Below are 23,950 nucleotides of genomic sequence, written 5' to 3'. Positions count from 1 at the left end.
TAGTCCCGTCTGAGCCAGGTTCAAGTGCAATCTGCTCCAGAGGCATGTAGTAACGGCTTTGAACAGGTTGATTAGGGAATATCTATCCTTTCACAGATTGGGACACCAAAACTCCACAAAGTACTTCAGGTGTGGTTTCACCAAGGCCTTGTGTAACTGTAGTAAAGCATTCCTACTTCTGATCACATAAAGCCTTTCATAGACCAATAAACCAATTGACTTCCAAATTGCTTGCTGCACTTGCCGGTCTACTTTCATTGACTGATGTACAAGGACACACAGCTTCCTTTGTATATCCCCATTTAAATAGTACTCTCTTCCTTTACTTTTCACACTGAAGTGTATAACTTCACATTTAGCCATGTTGTACTGCATCTGCCATGTGTTGACCCACTCATTCAACTTGTCTAAAATCACCTTGAAGCCTGTTTGTCGCTGCGTCACACTCCCAATCCTGCCCAGTTTTCTGTCATCAGCAAACTTGGAAATATTGCATTTGGTTCCTTCATTCCGGTCTTGTGAATAGCTGGGGCCCAAGCACTGAACCTCACTGTACCCTACTAGTCACTGCCTGACTGTCTCAAAAAGATTCATTTATTCTCATTCTCTGTTTCCTGTCTATCAACCAATTCTAAATCCATGCAATTATATCACTTCCTAATCATATGTGCTTTAACTTTGTCCACTAACCTCTTCTAAAGGATCTTATCAAAAGCCTTCCCTAGAAACTCTGGGTAACTTCCATCACTTTAAATTATGGGTATTGCAGTTTTAATTTAAAAGAATTAACAACTGCAAGCATACCATCAAACTCAGAAGTTGCTGGAAAAGCTCAGCAGGTCTGGCAGCATCTGTGAAGGAAAAACTCAGTTAACATTTCGGGTCTGGTGAACTGAGGAAGGGTCACTGGACCCGAAACGTTAACTCGTGACTTTTCTCTTCACAGATGTTGCCATACCTGCTGAGCTTTTCCAGCAACTTCTATTGTTCCTGATTTACAGCATCCGCAGTTCTTTTGGTTTTTATATACCATCAAACTCAAATGTTTAACTTTGAATTCCAAGAATTTAAATTTGCAGTAAACAGTATTAATACACATTTACAAATCTCACTGTTTCATCACAATTACCACTTTCATTCCTGCTGCTTGTCTCGTTAACAAGCTTGTGGTGTCACACTTTGAGACCATAACAACCTTTTTTTGAAGTCCATTTGTATCATATCAACTGCATAACCCTCATCAAACCTGTATGTTAAACAGGATTTACCTTCAACGTATTAAAGCTGTCTTTGCATAATTAATCCACCCTTGTCCAATTGCTTGGTAATTTTGTCTTGGATTATTACTTCCAAAAGCTTTTCTGCCACTGAAGTTAATGTGGCCCTTCGTTGCTGGCTTTATCCCTGTACTAGCTTTTTTTTTTTTTTGAATAAGGCTTTAAAATATGCAATTCTCTGTCCTCTGGCACCATCCCCATATCTGCATAGTATTGAAAGATTGTTGGTGGTACTTCCATAATTTCACCCCTTGCTTTCTTCTGTATTCTTGCAATACAGCCAGCCTTTCTGATACCATCTGTTGTTGATTTTTAATCTATCCAGCATCTCTATTAGTTCTTTCCACTAGAACTATGGAAACATCATCTTCCTTTGCACAGACAAATGCAAGAAAACACATTTCATGCCCTCTGCCTCCATGTGTAAATCCCCTTCTTAATCATTAATTGGCCCCACTTCTGCTTTTACTATTCTTTTACTATTTATATGCTCAATTGATACTTAACTTTCTCAGCTGGGAGAGTTAGACCTAACTTTTGCTATTACTATTGCAAAATAATCTTAATTTTTTTTGCAATTCTGACTCTTAGACTATGAATTTGTAAGTCGTCATGTTGCTATACTTGAAATCCAGAGGCTGCCTAGATTAATAATCCAGAGAATATGGTATTTTAGAATTGGAATTGGAATTGGATGTAATTCAGACCATAAAAATGTGTGATCATGTTCACCAGTCTGGAACTTTGTCAAAGAAGTGTTTTCTTTTTATATGCAGCTAACTCTTGTGAAGCCGAAACTTAGTGACATGCTATTCTGGTGGGAAAATAGATACTGAAATTCCTTATAAATTGCATATTAATTGATGCTGTAAAGGTACAGGTGCCCTGAGTAGAGTTGAACTATTTTAAAATTTTGATACTCCATAAAAATTTGAATGAAATGGAACTGAAAATCGCATTTTAAAATATAAACGTATAAAATAACAATAATGATTGTATTAGAACAACTGATGCCTGCCTTCAGAAGGCATTCGACAAGGTATTTCACAAAAGGTTAAGTCATAAGATAAGAGCGCATGGTGTTGGAGGTATATATTGGCATAGATAGGAAACAGTAAATGGGGATAAGGGGCTCTTTTTCAGGTTGGCGACCTGTAACTGGTGGGGTTCCACAGGCATCAGTGCTGGGATTACAGCTGTTTGCAATATATATTAATGACTTGACTTGAAGGAAGGAAGGAAGCAAATGTACTATAGCCACACTTACAGATGAGACAAAAATATGTGGAAAGCCAGGCTGAGAGGGATACAAACGGTTTACAGAGAGATATTGATAGATTAATTGAGTTGGCAAATGGAGTATAGTATAGGAAAATGTGAAGGTGTTCATTTTGGAAGGGGATAGGCACATGTAGGGTAGTTTGATCTTAGTAGGATAATAGGTTGGCACAACATCGTGGGCCAAAGGGCCTGTACTATACAGTTCTATGTTCTTTTATGTTTTATGAAAACAAATGCACAGAATGTTTTAAAATGAAGAAAAACTGGAGAAAGCTGCAACACAAAGGGACTTGAAGGTACTTGTACGTGGAATACAAAGTTAGTACGTAGTAAGTAATCGGGAAAGCTAATGGAATGTTTACTCGTTTTTCAAAGAGTTGGAGTTTAAGAGTAAGGAAGTTTTCCTGCAACTGTACAAGGTGCTTGTCGAGACCACACCTGGAGTTCTGTGAGCAGTTTTAGCCTCCTAATTTAAGGAAAGGTATCATTTAATTGGTGGAAGTTCAGAGAAGGTTCACTCGGATGTTTCCAGGTATGGAGGGATTGTCATATGAGCAAAGGCTAAACAGACTGGGGCTGTACTGTCTGGAGTTTATAAGAATGAGAAGTGATCTCTTAGAAGCATATAGGATTTTTTGGGACTTGACAGGATAAATGCTGAGATGGTATTTCCCCTCAAGCAGGAGTCTAAGACCAGAGGGCATAGTCTCAGAATAAAAGGGTGCCAATTTAAAACTGAAATGAAGAGGATTTTTTTTCTGAGGGTTGTGATTCTTTGGACCTACTTGCTCCTGCCCCAATGGGGGCAGAGTCCTTGTGTATATTTAAGGCTAAGATAGATAAATTCTGGATCACTAGGGGAATCAAGGGTTCCAGGGAAGATGGGCACATGGAATGTCAGATCAGCTGTGATCCAACTGAATGGCAAAGCAGGCTCAAGGGGCCAAATGGCCTATTTCTGTTCCTGATGCTTATGAGTCTTGTTGTATATGATGAGTGGGTGAATAAAAGGTTAATTTGCTACAGGAGTTAGCAACGGTAAGACATGTAACATCCAAAGTGCAAATTGATGCTTCATTGCTTAATGTGGAAGGAAGTGGGTTCATAGAGTCATAGAGTTTGTACAGCACCAAAACAGACTTTTCCGTCCAACTCGTCCATGCCAACCAGATGTCCTAAATCAATCTAGTCTAATTTGTCAGCATTTGGCCCATATACCTCTAAACCCTTCCTGATCAAGCCCTTCAAACCTGGCAACATGCTTGTAAATTTTATCTGAACCCTTTCAAGTTTCACACTATCCTTTCTATAGCAAGGAGACCAGAATTGCATGCAGTATTCCAAAAGTGGCCTAACCAATGTCCTGTACAGCCGCAAAATGACCTCCCAACTCCTATACTCAGTGCACTGACCAATAAAAACAAGCATACCAAACACCACTTTCACTATCCTGAGGTTCCCCTTTGCTCCACTTTTTTATAGGCATGTATTTCTTATCTAGATGGATGAAAGGTTGGAGTCGCTTGTCCGTTTTCCTTGGTAAATACAATGTTGAGAGGAGATTTGATACCAGTTTGCAAAACCATGAGTCTGGAGAGAGTACTTAGGAAGAAACTTGATTGAGGAATGGTGGGCATAGATTTTAAGGTAATTGGCAAAAGAAGCACTGGAAGCATGAGGAAAAACGTGATGGGATGCAGAGCAGAGCCAGTTGAGCCTGTCAAAGGGTTATTTAAACATTCCTTGAAAACAAAACAAAAAGGGCTACGCGGATAAGGCAAGAGAGTGGCAGTTGATGAATTGATCGTTCAGAGGAGTAGCACAGAAATTATGGTCTGGATGACCACCTTGTGATGTAACCATTCTATGATACTTGGAGAAATGGTCAGCATACAACTGAACTGCTAGTCTGTTTTGCACAATCCACATTTTGAGCAGCTGATGCGCATATATTTAATGTGGTTCTTGATTCTTCATTATCAGGAAACGGAAATAAAAATTAATGATGCTGAAATGCAGTGGGATTGCTGAGGGTGTAGCAACAACTTTTGACCTAGAAGCAGTGTAGTTGAACAATATGGTGGAATCTGTAATTGTTTCTAAGATTGTTTGCAATGTACTTTTAAGAGTTTGCACCAATTGTAAAGTAACTAATTGCTATTTTCTTAGTGAGAAATATTGGTCATTTTGACTCTGTGACTCTTGACCTGAAAGCAGTACCAGCAGGAAGAACAAAAACGAAGTTGCTGGAAAAGCTCAGCAGGTCTGGCAGCATCTGTGAAGGAGAAAACAGAGTTAACGTTTCAGGTCCGGTGACCCTTCCTCAGAACTCAGCAGGAAGAATGTCATTAAACAAGTTGTGTGGTGTAAGGTCCAAAGGAAACTTATAGAAAAGAGGAACAAGTAGAGGAGCTGGATGGTGAATGCGATCAGGGTGTAGGCATAGACACCAGGAGAAAGCAGAGACCTAAAAAGGGAAAAAATGCATTCTTATGACAGGAATAATTCTTTGGTAGAGGTCAGGTGTTCAGTCTGGCAGAAACGAATATAAGAGGGCTTTGAGATGTGATGTGAGATAGCTGAACAAAATTTTAAAACCTAGAAATTGTTTGGAGACTGAAGATCTGTATTTACTCAAGTGGCCAACCATGAGTGAGGCTGCAATTGTTTATGGAAAAGGGGGTCTGGAAAGTGGCACCATCACAACTGTGGTGACCTTCGGGTGAGAGGTTTCATTGAAGTGCGTTTGCTAATGATAACTAGACGCTATAAACGGAAGGTATAACGAATAGGATTCTTGCCTTGCCCTGCGTGACTGAAAAACAGTACATTGTGAAAGTGTGTAGCTGCATCGGTGAACAGTTGTGCAGGGTGTGATATGAATACCTGTGGCTGTGTAAGACATATCTGTGTTGTATTGACCATTTAAAATGCAATTTACCTTTCATTTGAAGTATTTTTTGCCTGTTCATTCATGGTTAATTTGCATTAATCCTGATCGTGTTCAAGGAAAAACTACAAAAAGTAGACTTGTTGGTGATTTCTTCTAGGTAGTCATTTAGGGAGTTTGGCTAGTTTTGGTTTCGAGTTTCCCACAGAGGTTGTAACAGCGTAAAATGTCACGAGTCTAGTTAATTTTGCATTTTGACTCCTCATCACTTTTTTGGTTACTTTTACCCAAGTTGTACGTTTGTTGCCATATTGGCTCTGGTGAATGCCACTTTGGAAAATAATTTAAATAGGATAGGGATGCATGTTTTGTGGTCCCCAACAAGGCTACAACTCAGTAAATTGTTCAAATAGTTTTGTTGAGTTTTAAAAGAAATAGATTGCTGAGATCAATTATTGTTGGTTGCTGTGATCTCCACTTGTTACAATACATGAAATAAGGGAATAGCTGCCCAGCTAAAATGTTAAATTTCTTCAGTTTTGTTGTTTCTTGGCTGAGACTTAAGTTTTTGCCCATGTAAAACAGAAGTCTCCATTTTTGTCGAGTTTCCTGATGTTTTAAGTTACTGAGCAGCAGTGACAGTGGGACCTGATTTAAGTATGCCCAACTTCATCTGATCATAATTCCAAGAAAATACATTGTGCTTCCTTGCCATGTAGGTTATTAAATGCCTTTTTCTTAATCTTTGAAGTGATGTTCAGTTTATGCTTTAAAAAAAATGAAGCATGGAGTTTTGTGGAATGTGAATAAAACTCTCATTAATGATTTACGTGTTGTCATCAAATACCTTGTCCTATCACCATAGGAAACAAATTATTGTATGTTTAGTTAAATACATATGACAATGGACAGTAAAGTGAATGTCAAAGTTTGTAATACTTCCATTAGTGATGTGATGTGTTGGACTTCTGAAAATGAAAATCTGCAATTACACTTGGAAACTGAACCATTGCAGTTGCCTGCAATGAAAGGGAAGAGAAGTAAGCTTATTGAGAGAATTGCATCCAACCCATTTTTGCACATTTCAGTGTAGTTAATTACGGAATGATGTCATCAATAACTTGGGAGCAGATCTTTCATCTGCCTTTCATACAAGGATGATGTTTGGTCTGGAGAGCCTTATTGAATGTAAGGAGAGGGTAAAATAAATACATTAGGCAATCTAACAAAATGTCTTCCCAGCTGCTTTGGGACTTTGGTTTTTCAGAGGAAAACAACCTGGCAGATTTCCAATTACAAAACAAAATGCTTACAGAATAAATACTCATTGAATACATGTTAAGTTGAGGTTATGCTTCTGCAGATATGAAGACTGGATTAATATATGACAAGGTAACATAAGAATGCACCACATTTGACAAAATATGCCAGAGGAAGAAAGAACATGTCTGGTACATTGCTCACATGCAAAACAAGAAGTGATTTTTGCACTGATAAACCGTTATTTACAGTTTCCTGGAAGGAAGGAAGTTGTGGCCTGTAGCTTATTGAAATGTAATTTTTCTCAGTTAGCATGCAGTTGTGCCTGTGTGTGGTTTATATTCCATCAAGTAGTCCCCACCTCACATAAATGTTTTTTATGCATTTCTCATGAGTCTCTTAAGGTTACATAGACTTTCTGTGATATGGAAGAACTGGATGTTCAATCAGGATCCTGAACATGTATTTCAGGTTGAAAATGTCAGTGAGAATGAGGAGAAAAATCTACAGAGGGAAGTCACTAACCGACAGTCTCGTCGGCGCTTCAGGAAGATCAACTCGAAAGGAGAGCGGCAAACAATCACAGACAATGTGGATTCCTACCACACTGACCGACCTCATCAGACCAGCACTTATCACATGGTAAAGTCATTTCTTGCTACTGCCTAAGTACGTTTATTAACCCTTGAATAAGTTTTTTAAAAGTTAAGATTATTATCATTTTACAACTTTTAACTGAATTTTGCAGCTGAGTTGAAATAAATTGGGGAAATTATCTTCCGGTTTAAATGAAGTGTGTTTACACTGGAGCTGCAACTAAATTTCCAGTGGTAACTCTTCTGCCAAACACTGATAACATTTTAGAATTGGTAGCTGGTGCTGTTTGGATGCATGTCTTGACTGACATTTAGTCAGTTAAGGTGATTCTTCAGCAGCATGGCTAATTTTTGATCAGTTGAAATATTTTATTATTATATGTATTTGTTACAAACGCAGATCACTTGATAGTTTGTGGGTTTTCCACCTTTAAGCAACATTGCCTTAGATTTACACTGATGTATTTTCATTGTCTCTGTTATTCTAATTTCTATCCAAGTTACAAGGATAAATTGAGTATCTTAAAACTTGGTAAAATGGATAATAGGTTCCTTGTGGAAAACTAGCTGTGTTGTTTGGTGAGAGAGAGGAGGCAAGGAGTGAGTTGATGCACGGCACCACAGACTGGGAGACACACAGAGTTTCTCTGGTCTGCTGAGCTCTTAGTTTTTACTAACAGGATATGTCTTGGCCTCGTTCTGTGCCTCCACAGAGGAGTGATTTCCTGGGTGACATTGATAGATCTTGAAAGCACTAGCTTAAATGGCAGAGGAGTGGAATTTATAAATCAAGTATTATAAGCAAATATTTCAAGGGTAATAAACCTTAGAGATTTTTAAACACCTTTCATTAACAAAATGTTTCAAAGATACTATATCAATGCAAAAGTGTTCACAGCTGAAGATTTCCTCTTGAAATGCAGTTGTTCATTTATGTAGTTAAACATAACCAATTTGCACTCGGCATTCCCACAACCAACAATTAAGTAAATAGTTGAGGTATAAATAATGGTCAGGACACCTGGAACAGTCCTTAGTTCTGTTGTAAAATGCAGTGGAATTGTAAAAATGTATTCGTTGGATGTCGATGTCACTGGCAATTTTGGTATCTATTCCTCATCCACAATGCCCATTTCCACTTGAGCTGGCAGTGGGGACTTAATTTAACATCTCACCTGAGAAAACAACACTGCGCTACTGCACTGAGGTACTGTTTTGACGTCATGGTCCGGTTTACAGAGTCAAATCCCAGAATAGGGCTTCAAACCATGAATTTCTGAGTAGAGAGTACTATAATTGAGCTAAAGATACCACTTTAGAAAAAAGTGGTATATCTTAATTGTATTACATTGAAATAATGGGTATTCTGTTTAGACAGAAGAAACTTGTATTTCTGTATCATTTCTCTTGACTGTATGGTGACTTTACAGTGAATGAAGTACTTTGGAACTTGACCCAACAATCACTTGCATGTAGACAACTAGCAATAAGTAATTCAGTACATTGGTTGATTTGGTGTTTGTCCTGGACATTTTATCCTTTAACCACTGGGAGGACTGTATTGGTCAATTTTTAAACATAGCTGTACTATCATGTACATCACCCGAGTTCACAGATTGGATTTTGATTTCGCATTTTATCTGGTAAATGACATCTCTGGACTGTAGTACCCCAGAACAGTACATTGACATGACAGGCTGTTCTTTATTTGCTTCTGTGTTATGACACTTGACCTATGACATCTTTGTTCAAGGTGCAAACAGTATAATTGAACCAAGGTGATACACAAACATAAATTTAATAATAAACTGTTATAGATTTTGGTTATGGAGATGGTGTCAAAGCACCAAATGAGGTATGCCTTGCTGAATAATTGAACTTAATATTGCTGTTTTCAACTTGCTTGTCATAATGAACAATAAGTGCCCAGTTAACAGGGAGAAAAGATTGAGGCTCAAGTTGAGTAGATTTTAACAGGTGATTTTTCAACAAGTCCTAGATTGAATACTCTGGAAGAAATCAACCACTGAATTGACAAGATGAACATAAAAACAAACAGAAATGCAAGAAAAAATAGTGCTGCTATGGGACTTTTTTCTTTGGAAACCGCTCGTCCAACAAATTTTTTTTTTTAGGAAATTTCAAAATTCTAAGAGAAGCATTTTAAATAGAATAAGCAGCTACTCATACAAACAAAACCACTAGTGCCACAGCAGTTCTGTTGGTGGGATAAATCAAGCATGTGTTGTATAAGAGTAGCCTCAGTGGACATCATACATTGCAGTTTATAGAAAGCTAAAAATAAAAACAGGTCACACTGAAATTCAGCACTCTTACAACAATCCATCTCTAGGTTTCTTTCTTTCTGGTTCTCCAAGCATACTCTCAAAATGCACCTTGAAGTGTGACATTGTGCCATCCAGATTAGTTGTGTGCCAGATTTGAACTGCTGACAGCTCTGCATTGACAATTTCTGCCTTTGCAAACAGAATGAATCAGTGCATTCGGCTTCTGGTATTCCAGAAGAGGCCTTACCGATATCCTGTACAACCTCAACATAACACCCCAATTCCTTTACTCAAAGGACTGAGCAATGAAGGCAACACCTTTTTAACCATCCTGTCTATATGTGATGTAAACTTCAAAGAATTATGTACTTGCACCCCTAGATCCCTCTGTTCTGCAACACTATCCAAGGCCTTACCTTTAACTGTATAAGCCTACCCTTGTTTGTTGTACCAAAATGCAATACCTCACATTTATCCCGTTTTGAACTCCATCTGCCCTTTTTTTTATTGGCACATTGACCCATTTGATCAAGATCTCTTTGTAATCTTAGAAACTTTCACTGTCTGCTATACCACCAATTTTGGTGTCATCCCCAAACTTACTAACCATGCCTTCTATCTGGTTGCCCGGTTATAGGAAGGAAGGATATTATCAAGCTGCTGGAGAGGGTTCAAAAGATATTTACCAGGATGTTACCGGATATGGAAGGTTTGAGTTATGAAGAAAGGCTTGGATAGGCTGGGACTTTTTTCACTGGAGCATAGGAGATGACAAATGACCTGATAGAAGTTTATAAAATAATGAGAGGTATAGACCGAGTTGATGGTTGTTGGCTTCTCGCTAAGATGGGGAATTTCAAGACTAGGGGGCACAATTTTAAGGTGAGAGGAGAAAGATTTTAAAAAGATGTAAGAGGCAAATTTTTTACAGAGAGTGGCTTACGTGTGAGTGAACTTCCTGAGGAAGTGGTGGTTGCAGTATAATTACAATGTTTAAAAGATATTTGGATGGATACATGAATACGAAAATATTGGGGGGGGATATGGGCCAGGAGCAGGCAGGTGGGACTAGTTTAGTTTGGGATTGTGTGGCATGGACTGGTTGGACCAAAGGGTCTGTTTCTGTGCTGTGTGACTCTGACTCTTCTAGATTACTTTTGATCCTGCACTACTTATTGTGAGCACAGCAGGAAACTGAAGTATATCTTTCAGATGCAAAGAGGAATGATCAAACACTTCCAACATAGATCTCTTAATGACAGTATTAGCTGGCCATGTTGTCAAGGTGATCCTGGAGACACTTGCATCCAACTTCAAAGTTAAATCAATTCAATGTTTTCAGTGTTAGCTAACTGACAGCCTCTCGTTTTAAGCAGTGTTAACTGAATCCAGGCCAAACTGTGAAATCTGAAACAAAACGCAGGCCTTCAGTAGGTTAATACATTTATTCATAGGATGCAAAATGTATGATCTCTGCCTCCTCATAAATGACCAACAGAGTGTTCCAGCTGTCTATCTTTATGCTTTTTTGAAAAGTCAATTGTACCTTGTATGTCCAGGCTGTTAAGTGGTGTAGTGGTAATGTGCAGAGATCTCCGCAAGAAGGTCTGCCCTGGATGTGTGTCATAACATCTCCAAACAGGCTGATTAAAAATGATTTTTACGAGGGCCTTGTGAGGAAGTGGTCATGTCCTTCCAACTGGGCTAGAAAGTCCTTCCAAGCCCAGGTGTGTGGCATGACATGTCTGAACAGGTTGATTAAAAAATAATTTTCTGTGCTCTTGGCCCTTAATCAAACGATGTCCTGTTTTCTGTAACAACATAATTAACGAACAGTTAACATGATACACTGATTTTTGCTTTTAGTCCTGATTTTGGGCAAATTTTAAGCTGTACAAAAAGCAGTTTTTTTTTAAATTTTCTGCTACTCAATGTGTGATTAAACTAATTCAGACCGATGTATTTATTTAAGTTATCAAACAGCAATTCAGCTAGTTATTCCACAGTTACTGCCCTACCATTTTTGTTCGTCACCTCATTAAAGCCAAACAACCTCAAAACTAGCCTCCCTTATTTCTTTTTGCTACTTTTCTACCATGATTTTATTTTGAGTTTGAAATGCATTTATTCCAGAACAGATTGTGTGATATAAAGTATCACTTTTTTTTGAAAATACATCCATGTGTTTTGACTATAAACATTTTATTGACCATTTTTGCCCTTTGACGTCAATAATTTTGGATAATCTTTCTCTTTCCACTTCATTTGCGATCCTCGGCATCCATTATTCCCATTGTACAAGCATCTCTATTCGTAACTTTGGTATTTGTTCTCTGTTAGACTGCCAGTGAGGCGTATCTGAATCATGCCTGTGCACTTAAACAAAACAAAAATGATAAAAAGGATTTGATTTGACATTATGGCATTAAACACTTTCTTTCTTGTGACTGTAATTTTAACTTTTTGTATTTTGTGTGTGAGATGGTTTTATTGTCTTTTTAAGAACTGATTTTCTGCGCTTGGTATCAGTGAGTCTAGAGGGTTTTTTTATTTGCACGTGTTTTTAAAACTGTTGCAGTGAAGAAATGGTTAACAATTCAGTGCATTAACGAAATTGTGATTGAAATAAATTGTGTTGCTGCCCTGTGACAGGGATACAGGGACACACCAAAACAGAAAAATCCAGATGTTGATTAGTTAAGCGTATCAAAGCTGCACCCACTGTAAATATTTGTTTGGCTTGGTTTTTAGGTTGGGGAGAAATGCAAGAAAATCTATGAACAAGTGTTGCAGAGGATATATTTTGATACAGTTTCTATTGTATCTGTGAAAACGTGACAAAAGGGTGACTGCATTTTTTTTCGGTGAATTTAAAATAGTAACTCAGTTATGGACAAAATCTGTCAATGTGGGTTTTCATACAGGGCTCTGGAGCAAAACTACTAAATCTTTTGCTTCTAATGATCATGCTATAGGATGTGGTATATCACCCCATCCTTGTCATATACCAGTCCTTTTGAGGTCAGTTTGGTAATGAATAAAAGTACTACAATTGTGAATTAATCATTGATAAGTGCCACTGTTCAGTACAAATAATACTTGACATTTGGTTCAATCAAAAACAGGATTAACTAATCACACATTTGTTAAAATAGTAGTTTTATCCTCCTAGGACTTGTTTGATATTAGACATTAGGCCAACTGATGTGGCAAATCTTGAGCGGGTGAATTGATGTTAATTTTGCTTCCTTCCACTGAAAAATTTAGGCAAATGTGAACTTGATAGCTTATTGATAACAATGTCAGACTTGAATAGTAGTGCTAGTGGTAAGATTGGCAGAAAGTATTATCGTACAGATGAAAGGTGTTTAAAACTGTAGGAACCATTCACTATGGGCTGGAACGAGATCTCAAAGCTTCATTGTTTCCTCCTTATGCTTCCAACATTGGATATCATGTCAAGATGATAAATCACACCACCATTAATATGGTCTTAATGTCATGAATTGCCATTCCCAACCAGCTATAGGAATGGTTAATTTGCATGACCTGCATAAATCCAAAAATTCTTAATGCATCACAGTCTCAAATGCAAAGGCTCATTGCAGGTTTTAAACATAGGAAGATATGAATAGGAGTAAGGCATTCAGCCCCTCAAACCTGCTCCATCATTCTAGATCACACCTAATCACCTACCTCAATGCTTTCTTCCCTGCACTATCTCCGTTTCCCTTGATATTGTAGCATTTAGAAATCTATCTGTAGTGAATATACATAATCACTGAGCTTCCACAACATTTTGGGGCAAAGAATCCCAAAGAATTACCACCCTCTGAGTGAAGAAGTTCCTCCTCATCTCAGTCCTAAATCATTTGCCTCATAATCTTGAGACTCTGACTCTTAATTCTAGAATCCCTCTGCCCCCAGTCGGGAAAACATTGTTATTACATCCACCCTTCTAGCTCTGAAAGAATGTTGTAACTTTCAGTTGGGTCACCTATCATTCTGTTGAGCTCCATAACAGACGGGCCCAGTCTCTTTAAACACTCAAATCAGACTGTTGGATCTCCACTGCACTTGAGAAGGCAAGAACTGCAGATGTTGGAGTTACAGTCAATACAATGTGGAGCTGGAGGAGCACTGCAGGCCAGAGAGCATCAGAGGAGTAGGAATGTTGACATTTTGGGTTTACACCCTTCATCAGGTAAAACCCGAAAAGTTGACATTTCCACTCCTCTGATGCTGCGAAACCTGCTGTGTTCCTCCAGCTCCACATTATATTGACTCCCCACTGCATTTCCTCAGTGGGAAGTATATGATTCCTTAGATAAGGAGACCAAAACTTAAAAAAAAACACAATATTCCATGTGAGGTCTCACTAAGATCCTGCGCAGTTAACGCAATATTTCTTTAATCCTGCGCTTAAATTCTCTTGGTTTAAAGACCAACGTATTATTTGTTTTCTTGATTGCTAACTGCACCTGCATGTTAAATTTCCATATGTGTAGAAGGGCACTCTGATCCTTTGTTGGATATCAATGCTTCCCAATCTTGAACCATTTAAGAAATACCTTTTTAGCTCTGTTCCTCCTACCAAAGTTGTTGACCTCCCACTTATCCACATTTTATTTTATTTGCCGTTTTCTTGCCCACTCAATTAGCCAGTCTGAATCCCCCTTGAAGTCTCTTTGCCTTCTCCTCACAGCACACATTTCCACCTACCTTTGAGATAGTAAGAACTGCAGATGCTAGAGTCACAGTACAGTGTGGAGCTGGAGGAGCACAGCAGGCCAGGTGGCATCAGGCCAGGCACCTAGCGTTGTGTCATTTACAAGCTTGGAAATATCTATTTGGGCTGCATATCTATATACCGTGAACTGCTGGGGCCAAGCACTGATCCTAATGGTATCCTACTGGCCACAGCCTGCCAACTTTAAAACGACTCATTTATTTAAGCTTTGTTTTCTTACTGTTAACTAATCCTCAAAAGCATGCCATTTTATGGTCCCCATGCGCTGTAATTTTGTTTACTAACTTCTGTTGGAACCTTAACAGAAGCCTTCTGAAAATCCAAAAACTCAACATCTACTGATTCTTCCTTTTATATACTCTGCCAGTAACATTCTCCAAAAGACTTCGTACTGTTTGTCAAGCATGATTTTTTTTTTCCCATCTCAAATCCAAAGTTTCTCTGCCCAATCAGACAATTAATTTCTAAATATCCATTATAAAGAATGTGACAACTGGATTCTATTATTTTCCCTACAGCATACATCTGGCTAACAGGTCTGTGAATCTCCATTCAGCCCTCCACTTCATTAAATAAAAATCTTACATTTTCATTTTCAACCTTCCAATTTGCAATCCCCATTGCAGAATCTATAGAATATCGAAAGATGATCACCAACGCCTCCATTATTTTTATGACCACCTGTTTCATTTTAAGGTGTAGATGTGTTTACTTGAAGATAACTTAATAGCTCAAATTGTTCAACAATGTCTGGAGAATCACATATCACAACATATTTCTACTTCAGCTCAAATTCCTCGAACTTTTCTGAACCAGTAATGGGGTCGAACACTGGTAGGTCATCATTATTTTTCCATCCATTCTGGGCCAGTAGTTATGCTGTGGTGGCCTGTGCTGATAAATAACAGTTGTACCATAAGTAACATTTAAAAGGCTAAATCATCTCAAAATGTACTCTAATTACTATTGACAAAACCATTAATTACTTCAATGAGGAAAATGAATGTACTTCAGCCAAATTTGCAAATGACACAAAAATAGGTGGAAAGCCAAGTGGTGAGTCTGCAGAAGGATTTAGACAGATTGTGAGTGTGAGTGGTCAAAAACTTGGCAGATGGAATATAAGCAGGGAAACGTGAGATTTTGCACTTTGGCAGGATGAATGGAGGATTTGAATTCTATTTAAATGGAGAAAGACTGCAGAAAGCAGTAGAATAGAGGGATTTGGGTGTCCATATCCAAGAATCTGAAGCTCGCATCCAGGTTCAGTGGTTAATAGGGAAGGCATATGGAATGTTGACCTTTTATTTCGAAGGGAATAGTGTATAAAAGTAGGGAAGCTTTACTAAGTTTGTAGAGAACACTAGTCCGACTAAGCTGGAATGCTGTGAACCGTTTTGGGACCTTTATCTAAGGGAAGATTCACTGGCATTGGAAGCAGTCCAGAGAAGGTTTACTTGGCTGATATCAAGTATGGAAGACCCTCTTATGAGAAGTTGATTAGGTTGGGCCTGTACTCCTTGAAATGTAGATGAATGAGAGGCAACCTTATTGAACCATACAAGATTCTTAGGGGACTCTCAAAAGTAGATGTGGAATGGTTGTTTCCCCTTGTGGGAGCATCTGGAACCAGGGGCCATAAAACAGAGATGAGAAGGAATTTCTTGCCTCAGAGGGCTGTGAACCTGTAAAATACTTTACCACAGAGGGTGTTGAGGCTGGATCATTAAGTATATTCAGTCCTGTGACAGTCAGATGTTCAATTGCTAAGGGAATCAGCAGTTATGGAGAAAAGGTGGACAAGTGCACTTGAGGATTATCAGGTCAGCCATGATCTCATTGAATGGTGGAGCAGGCCTGATGGGCTGAATGGCCTACTTCTGCTCTTATGTCTTCTGGTCTTATAAAACCTGTGCCCTGAACATTCTGGGGTCAGTATTTACCAACTCACCATGACCATCTAAATGGCAAGAGATGAATAATAAATGTTAGTGTTTCTAGTGGCGACAGTGTTCACGGAAGAAATACAAACAAAAGTACATTTTAATCTATTAGTTTAGAATAAAGGTAGTTGAGACTTTTCCATTATTTCAGTCAAAGTGATTCATTCTAATGGTAACCACACAGCATAGGCTAAAGTCTAGTGGTAAATGTATGCTCTAGATAAACGAGGCAATGTGTAATTGTAAAATTGTTTTTCAGTTTGAAACCAAAAGTCTCTTTCCTGTTATATCCCCAATCAAGAAAGAAAGGAATAAATTGTTCATTAGTTTGTTTGTGAACAACATTTACTGTATTTAAAATGATTGCTAGGTCTCAGTCTCAGCTTGTTCAGTTTCCTTTTACTTTTGTGGGTAATCGTGTAACTAGGGCAATGAAGATACCGGAAACAAAAATAGGTCTTACACATGTCTTTATCTTTCTCAGACACATGTCACCGTTAAGTTTTTTGTATTTGTGGTGTTCTGTTCTATAGCTTATGGTGGCGCGATGTCTGCGGTGTGAAGTTTCCAGTACTGTCTGACAATGATCAAACTTTGCTTTTGGAAAAAAAGAGTTGCTGCAATGCTAGTAATTAAAAGCTACTTTTTAAGTAATATTAGTGGACAACAAAATCCCAGTTTATTTTGACTGGAATTTCAATTGCTTTGTTTGTGCTTATCTGTTCTGTTAAAGTCAAACTCATTTTGCATCATCTTGTATGAGACAAATATCTGAATTATAACTTTCTGGCTGTGGTTGTCCGCCATAAATGATGCATTTTCTTTTTATGTTTGTTACTATGTATTAGTAAAATTGTATGTATCATGTTAAAAGCAGTACATGCATATATTTTCAGGATTAAACTGCTCTCTCCCCACTCCTCATTTAATCACAGCAGTTCTTTTTAAGTGTTTGTTTACCAGTTCTGAGAGTTTTTATGTGTGTACTGTGAATGTGAAAGGGACAGGTTTCTTGTGAGTCTATTTGAAAAGTAAAGAGAGTAGTATTTATTGTACTTAACTTGTGTGTGTAAAAATAACAATAATGATCCAACCTAAACATACAGATGCATACAGACCACACACAGTAGAAATTCATAATTTTGAGTTGTATAGTTCTTAAAGTTGATGTCTAGGGTTGATCTTTCAAACTCTGTCTTCCAGGTTTTGTTGAAACAGTTTAAAGATATAGATGATTTTTCTGTCCTTCTGGAGACAGCAGTTGCTGGGTTGAGTGCTTTAAAATTTCTGTCTGTGGTACATGGTTAGTCAAACAAGACTCAAAACTTGAAAGCTGGATGAAGAGAGGGGGTCTTGGCTTCTTCAACATCTCTTTACTATTCTGGAAAAAAAGACAGCTGCACAATGACATTATTGATTGGTTGGTTTGTCACCTGACCCTTACTAGTTGCCTGGCGTCCCAAATATGGTCATAGCTGGTGGATTCCTGTTGTTTGGCTTATATGATTTGATTTACTTTTTGGGCGCATTCCTTTTTTAACCAGAGCTCCATTGTTCAAGTGATTATACCCAATGGTTGTCTTCACCTAGTTGAATACAGGTATTTCTACTATAATGTATGTTTCAATGACACGAATTGGCTGTAATGCGGTTGATGAATAGTGGATGCCGTTTGGATAATGCGAAATTTCTACTGTACAGTATTGCGTTTCTTTTTTCAAAAACGATTTCCCAAAACGTGATTTTCTATGGCGCTTTTTCTATAGCGCGAAGTCACAAGAACGCAACCACGGGTATCATGTTATAGGAGAACTACCTGTATCTAAGCGATTATTGAGATGCTTTGCTAATGGGGTACATGATATCCCTCCCATTAATGCTCCTTCAAGGATTTTGTTCCTGGTAAAACTTTGCATACATATTGTCTTCATTTTAATGATATTGGAATGTAGAAGGTACAGTTATGCAAATGTATGGAACTGTTGAGACTTTGATATCAAGTCATTGGGATGTGACCTCAGTTTTTAAAATTTTACAAATAAGAGTGTCCCGCCAATATATGCCAAAAATCATTTTTGGTATAAAAGTATGATTTCAACACTTTCTTTTCCCCCAGTGAAGTTAAGGAAGCAGTGTGGTGGTAGTGGCAATGGACTAGAGAGCACTGGGAACATCAATAAATCTGGAACTTTAAACCAGTGTATGCATTGATGTCATGAAAATTACCATTTATGGATGCCAAAACCCCTTCTAGTTCACTACATTTCCTTCCCTAAAGGATACTGATACTAATATCCATACCCAGTCTGGCCTATCTGTGTCTCCAGATCCACTGCAAAATTGCTAACTCTTAACTGACCTATAAAACCACACAGTTCAAGGGCAGTTATGAATGAGCAACAAATTCTGACCTTTCTTTCATGGAATGCAGACATGACTGAATAAAAAATACAGCAGTAGTCCAATCAACAAAATTTTCTATAGGCAGACGAATTGATGAAATAAAAGCTGGATTTTGACAGGCTAACCAATTAATAAATGCATACTTGTTATATAAGGTAATAGAAAATGTAACGCATGCATGTGCTGGGCATGGATCATTCAAATGTTGCGTCTGGTTTCAGGAGTTTAACTACAGTTGGTTGAGGCAATGACGGAGACTGGGGTCTTGAAATGGGTTTGGAAGTTGCAGTACATCTCTCCCTGCTATTCTGAGTTTTCTCTTGATTTGTTTTCCTGGACTGGAGAATTGCCTGTGAAACAATCTAGTTTGCAGAATTTGCCGTTGTAATGTGTGTGTTTATAGGATGTTGCTATGTTGGAACAGTTACTGTTCAGTCGTTAAATAATCTGTTATTCTGTTAAGTTTTCCAGTAGAGTTGTTATTCCAATTTCTTCTTTCTTTTATTGTATTTCACCTATAGTGCTTCAAGCCTGGTAGTTTGACTAATTAAATTGCATCCAGAATGGAATGCCTGGCACTTGCATTTAAAATAAGAAAACGTTAGGGCGTATTCTGTTGTCTTAATATATTTTGAGGGGAGTTTGATCTGCTTAAAAGCAGTTATGATCCCAGTTGTTATTTCTGGCTAAGTCAGATCCCAGACTGAAATCTAACCTGATTGATAATACTTTTCTTTCTTTGTTTAATTTGACAACATGGTCTTTCAGTGAAAGACCAGACATGTAATGCTGCAGATTTGGTTTTATTTTTACGCAAAAGAAAAGATGAAATAGAATAAACCTAGCTATTTACATATAATATAATTTGAAGGTTTTCTAAACACATGGTGAAATGCCATCCCATTTATCCTAACGCTGACCCATTACAGTACTTAAACAGCAGAGAAAATTTGCTTCTCTATCACATCTATTGACTTAACCTCTTTGTTTCTTTCAATTCCCAGTTTGAGAGGTCAGTAGCTTCTTCCTTGATTAGTTACACAACTGAACTTTGACATTCTCAGCGTTGAATAAATCCTTTCGAGTTCTGACTAAATATTTTTAGCCTGGAAGTTTCAAACCAAAGCCTTTATTCCAGGAGAACCTAACTTTTCTGAGTTAATTCTTTTCTCTAGGAAGAACGATTTCTTACATTTAACTTAAGCCACGATTTCTGCAAACTGAAGCCAAGTTTTCCAAGCTGTAAATTTTTCCCCAAAACCTAAGGGGGAAAAAACAGTCCCAAGCAGAAAGCAACATATTCCTCCTCAATGTTTACAATGTCCACTTGTCAAACTCTCACAATGTAAACAAATTCCCAATATCATCCAAGGAATTCCCTCTCTTCAACGTGCTTGAGAAAAACAATGGCTTCAGAAATATTGCCAACTTAATCATTAAACCCCCTCATATACACACAGAAGCTTGAACACATGCACCAGCAGGTTCAACAGCCGCTTCTTTCCTGCTGTTACTAGACTGATGAATGGAACTCTCTAACGTCAAATAATGTTGATCTTGATTTGTGTTCCCCTATGCAGCTGTAATCTTGTATGCCTCGTTCTGTCTAAGCACCCTATGATCTGTGTGTCCTTTTTCACTATGATCTGCCTGTACTGCTCGCAAAACTAGAACTTTTCTATGTACTTATGTACGTGTGACTACAACAAATCAAGCTTTAAAGTAAATGATTTAAAATTATATGTAAATCACACACATTACATCACAAATGGACCAAAATTAGAGGGTAAGCTCAGCTACAGTCAAATAGGGCATTCTGGTTGCAAGTAGTCAACTTCAACTTGAGATACTGATTACGGAAGGGGCTAAATCAGTGGTGAGGGTATGAAGTTTGTGGCAGGAGTTGAAGACTATGTATCAAAGACTATGTATGTAAAAAGTGCCTTTTTTAACACTGTCACCTTCCCTTCAGTAAGCATTGAAATGTAACTTCCCCCTTTTAAAATTGAAAGGAAATCACTGGCATGATTTGCTGTATAGATAGCTATGATTTTCAGTTCTGCCATCTCTTTGTTGTTCCTGACTTGCTGATTCTATTTTAGGAGATTGCATCATCTTGGTTGTGATGACAACTCTACTCCCTCTTTAGGGAAATATCATATCTCATTATACCCTCTGCTGTAAATCTCACTGGTGCTTATTATTGGAGCAGATCATTAAATATTAGTGAGCACTTGATGATGGAGAACATTTTAAAACTACAGCAAACTGGACCTGAAGGCTAAATAATACTTTGCCATTTGGGAAAGAGGCTGGAGCTCTGTGAAAGTTCCCACTCTTCTTTGCAGCAGGAACCAGGGAATGGGTGGAGTATACTTTCAGACAAGACTTCCTGAATTTTACAAACATGAGAACCTAGCTTGCTGTGATTCTACATAATGAAAAGCGATAAACAGGAATTTTTACATATTGGTGGTATAAACTTTGCCAAAAAATTGCAGTTAGCAGTGAATACCCCTGGGAATTAAAATTTAGAAATAGGTTCAGTCAGTTTTAAGGGATATGATTGCATCTGCTTTTCCAGAGCCCATTTGAGCAGTTCGCTTCAGCGAATGATATCGACATGTTTTTACAAGCAGCCTTTTACAGGAGTTAATTATTTATATCATAGTTATTTTTGAATACGTCTTAAATAATGCCAAGAAAAGTATGTTATTTCTGAAGTATTAAAATTATAACATCATTCACTCTGCTTTCTGTGATAATTATTTTTGCATTTTTTTTTTAATCCTTGTATCCTTAAGTTGTGCTGAGTATTGTCTCACTTTGGCTGTGTTCCCATCCCACCCCACCCCAGCAGGTGTTTGCAAAGTTCAGTATATTTGTAACGTTGCATTTAATGTACATCTTCAATAACAAATATGGAATATTGTGAAAAATCACTGCATCTTCTTTATTGTTATTCTACTGTTTTTCAGCTGCTGTGTCAGTGTTTTGTATACCCTCCAAACCTCTCCAAACAGTGCAACGTTTCTGGGAAGTTCCATATTTGCATTTTTTTTAAGCTGGAGGAGTGGGGCTTTATAAACGACAAGAGACAATGTGATCTTGTTGCAATGTTATAGATGTGAGAATTGTGTTTCTGAGCCTATTTACAAGGTACATGTAGAAAAGATTGGTTCAGTTGTTTACCCAGAGTTTTTCTAGCATCTGAGAATTGGGTAGATTGTCATCATAATTTTTTCTTTTCTTACATCATAACTGCTTTCTCTGCCATCTTGAAAGCATGAAGAATTATTTTCCTTTCTTGCAAGAGCCTCCCACGGCAGTAACCGGAGTGGCTATTTTTCATGCATGAGTTCAAATGATGAATATGACCTTTCCTTTTTTAAAAAAAAAAAAGTGTCAGTATCACAGCTACACTGCTAATTCATTTTTCCGGCACCTTACACTGGATATTGATTTAGGAGCAGGCGTGCTAGCTGATTTTTATTTTCCATATTCCAGCCATAGAAGAGTTGTATTTTAATTGTAACTGCTAACTGTTGTCGGGTTGAGATCTGTGAATTTGATACAGACAAGGAGTCAGGCCTGAAATAATTTTCTCAAGTAATCAATGTATGGCATAAAACCACACTACACTGTATGTTTAAGGATTAAGCCAATGGCGGGATTTACATTTTGTTCGTTCTTAATAGTTCAAGATAAGACTGAAGCATTTGCAGTCATCTTCAGCCAGAAGTCCCAAGTGGATGATCCATCCTTATCTCCTTCAGAAGTCCCCAGCATCTCAGATGCCAATCTTAAGCCAATTCAATATCCAGAAACAGTTGGAGGCATTGGATACTGCAAAGGCTGTAGTCCCTGACAACTAAAGACTTGTGCTCCAGAACTTGCCTCACGCCCAGCCAAGTTGTTCCAGCACAGCTACAACACTGGCATCTACCAGATAATGTGGAAAATTGCCCAGGTATGTCCTGTTCAGAAAAAGCAGGACAGATCTAAACCAGTCAATTGCTACCCCATCAGTCTACTCATTCAGATGATGGAAGGAGTTAGCAACAGTGCTATCAAGCAGCACGTGCTCATCAACAACCTGCTCACTGATGCCCTGTTTGGGTTCTGCCAGGGCCACTCAGCTCCTGACCTCTTTACAGCCTTGGTTCAAACATGGACAAAAGAGCTGAATTCCAAAGGTGAGCTGAGAGTGACAACCCTTGATGTTAAGACAACTTCTGACCAAATTGTGACAAGTGAACTCTAATCAATAAACATATTGCTACGTAGAATAGTAATGCTGACTGACTACAGAAGTAAATCAGGTATTCATTGGGCATATCCTTATCCATGTACCAAATTTTGTTGAAAGCTTTTGAGATGTATTATTTATAGGCAAACAGACTAATAAGCAGGCACACCCACTTCCAGTGGTAGAAAGAGGATGAGGATGAGGTTTATGCCCCTGTCTTGGTGTTTATTTTGTGTTAATTTCTTCGCCAATGTGATTCAGCCAAAAGAAATAAATCCATTTCTTAACAACTTGTAGATTTTTTTTGTTTCATTCTGTAATATACATGTATCAGTTCATACAATCAATTCATCTTTATTCCAAGTGAACAGTTTTGACACTATCCAGAACTACACCTACCTCAGTCACTGTGGAATTATTTTGTTAGGTTTATTAACAGTTTGCAGATGGAAACGACTAATAGCTTGTTATTAGTTGAGTACATTTTCTGGAAGGAATATGAGGGTGAATACTCGGTTGTGCACCCTGAAATGTATTGATGGTGCTTTGGAAACAGAGTGCTGGTTCACATCACCAAGTAATAATGGGAAAAAGATACAGATATTTGAGCCTTAGGAGGGGTGGCTTTAAATCTAGAATTTAGTTATTCATTTCAAAAGATTCTCTGGTATTTCTTAGAATCTATAGGATGTTTTAAGAGGAATCAAAATTTGTTTATGTATCTTGGGCTTCACCGCTTTCTTTGTAAAAAGGCATCCCCTGTAATCTGAAATCTGCATCCTTCTACATCTCTTGTATGGTTTAATTTTCATAGGTTTAATCCTTACTCTTCCTGATAAAAGAGAACCTTATATCTTTGTGGCCATGTGGATAGAAGATGTGATTTTATGATCATCCATATGCTTCAGATTTAATGACCCCTAGTTTCAAAATTTGTTGAAGAAAAATAATTTTTTAAAATTTATTTCTCACTGTCAAAACTGCAAAACTACAAAGATACAAAATGTCCAGTT

The 23,950-nt window shown here is 37.9% G+C and overlaps 1 protein-coding gene across 1 annotated transcript in view; it reads left to right on the top strand.

The window, feature by feature from the left end:
* LOC109927338 (rap guanine nucleotide exchange factor 6-like) overlaps positions 1-23,950 on the top strand; it is a 337,005-nt gene that overhangs the window by 128,812 nt on the left and 184,243 nt on the right. The window contains exon 6 of the mRNA XM_048603586.1: positions 7,180-7,350. Within this exon, the coding sequence (XP_048459543.1) occupies positions 7,180-7,350 (171 nt within the window). The remainder of the gene's footprint in view (positions 1-7,179; positions 7,351-23,950) is intronic.

The sequence above is a fragment of the Rhincodon typus genome, chromosome 12, assembly GCF_021869965.1.
Source record: "Rhincodon typus isolate 14 chromosome 12, sRhiTyp1.1, whole genome shotgun sequence".
Lineage (NCBI taxonomy): Eukaryota > Metazoa > Chordata > Chondrichthyes > Orectolobiformes > Rhincodontidae > Rhincodon > Rhincodon typus.
The sequence above is the reverse complement of the archived record's forward strand: the minus strand, read 5'-3'. Positions and strand labels throughout refer to the sequence as shown.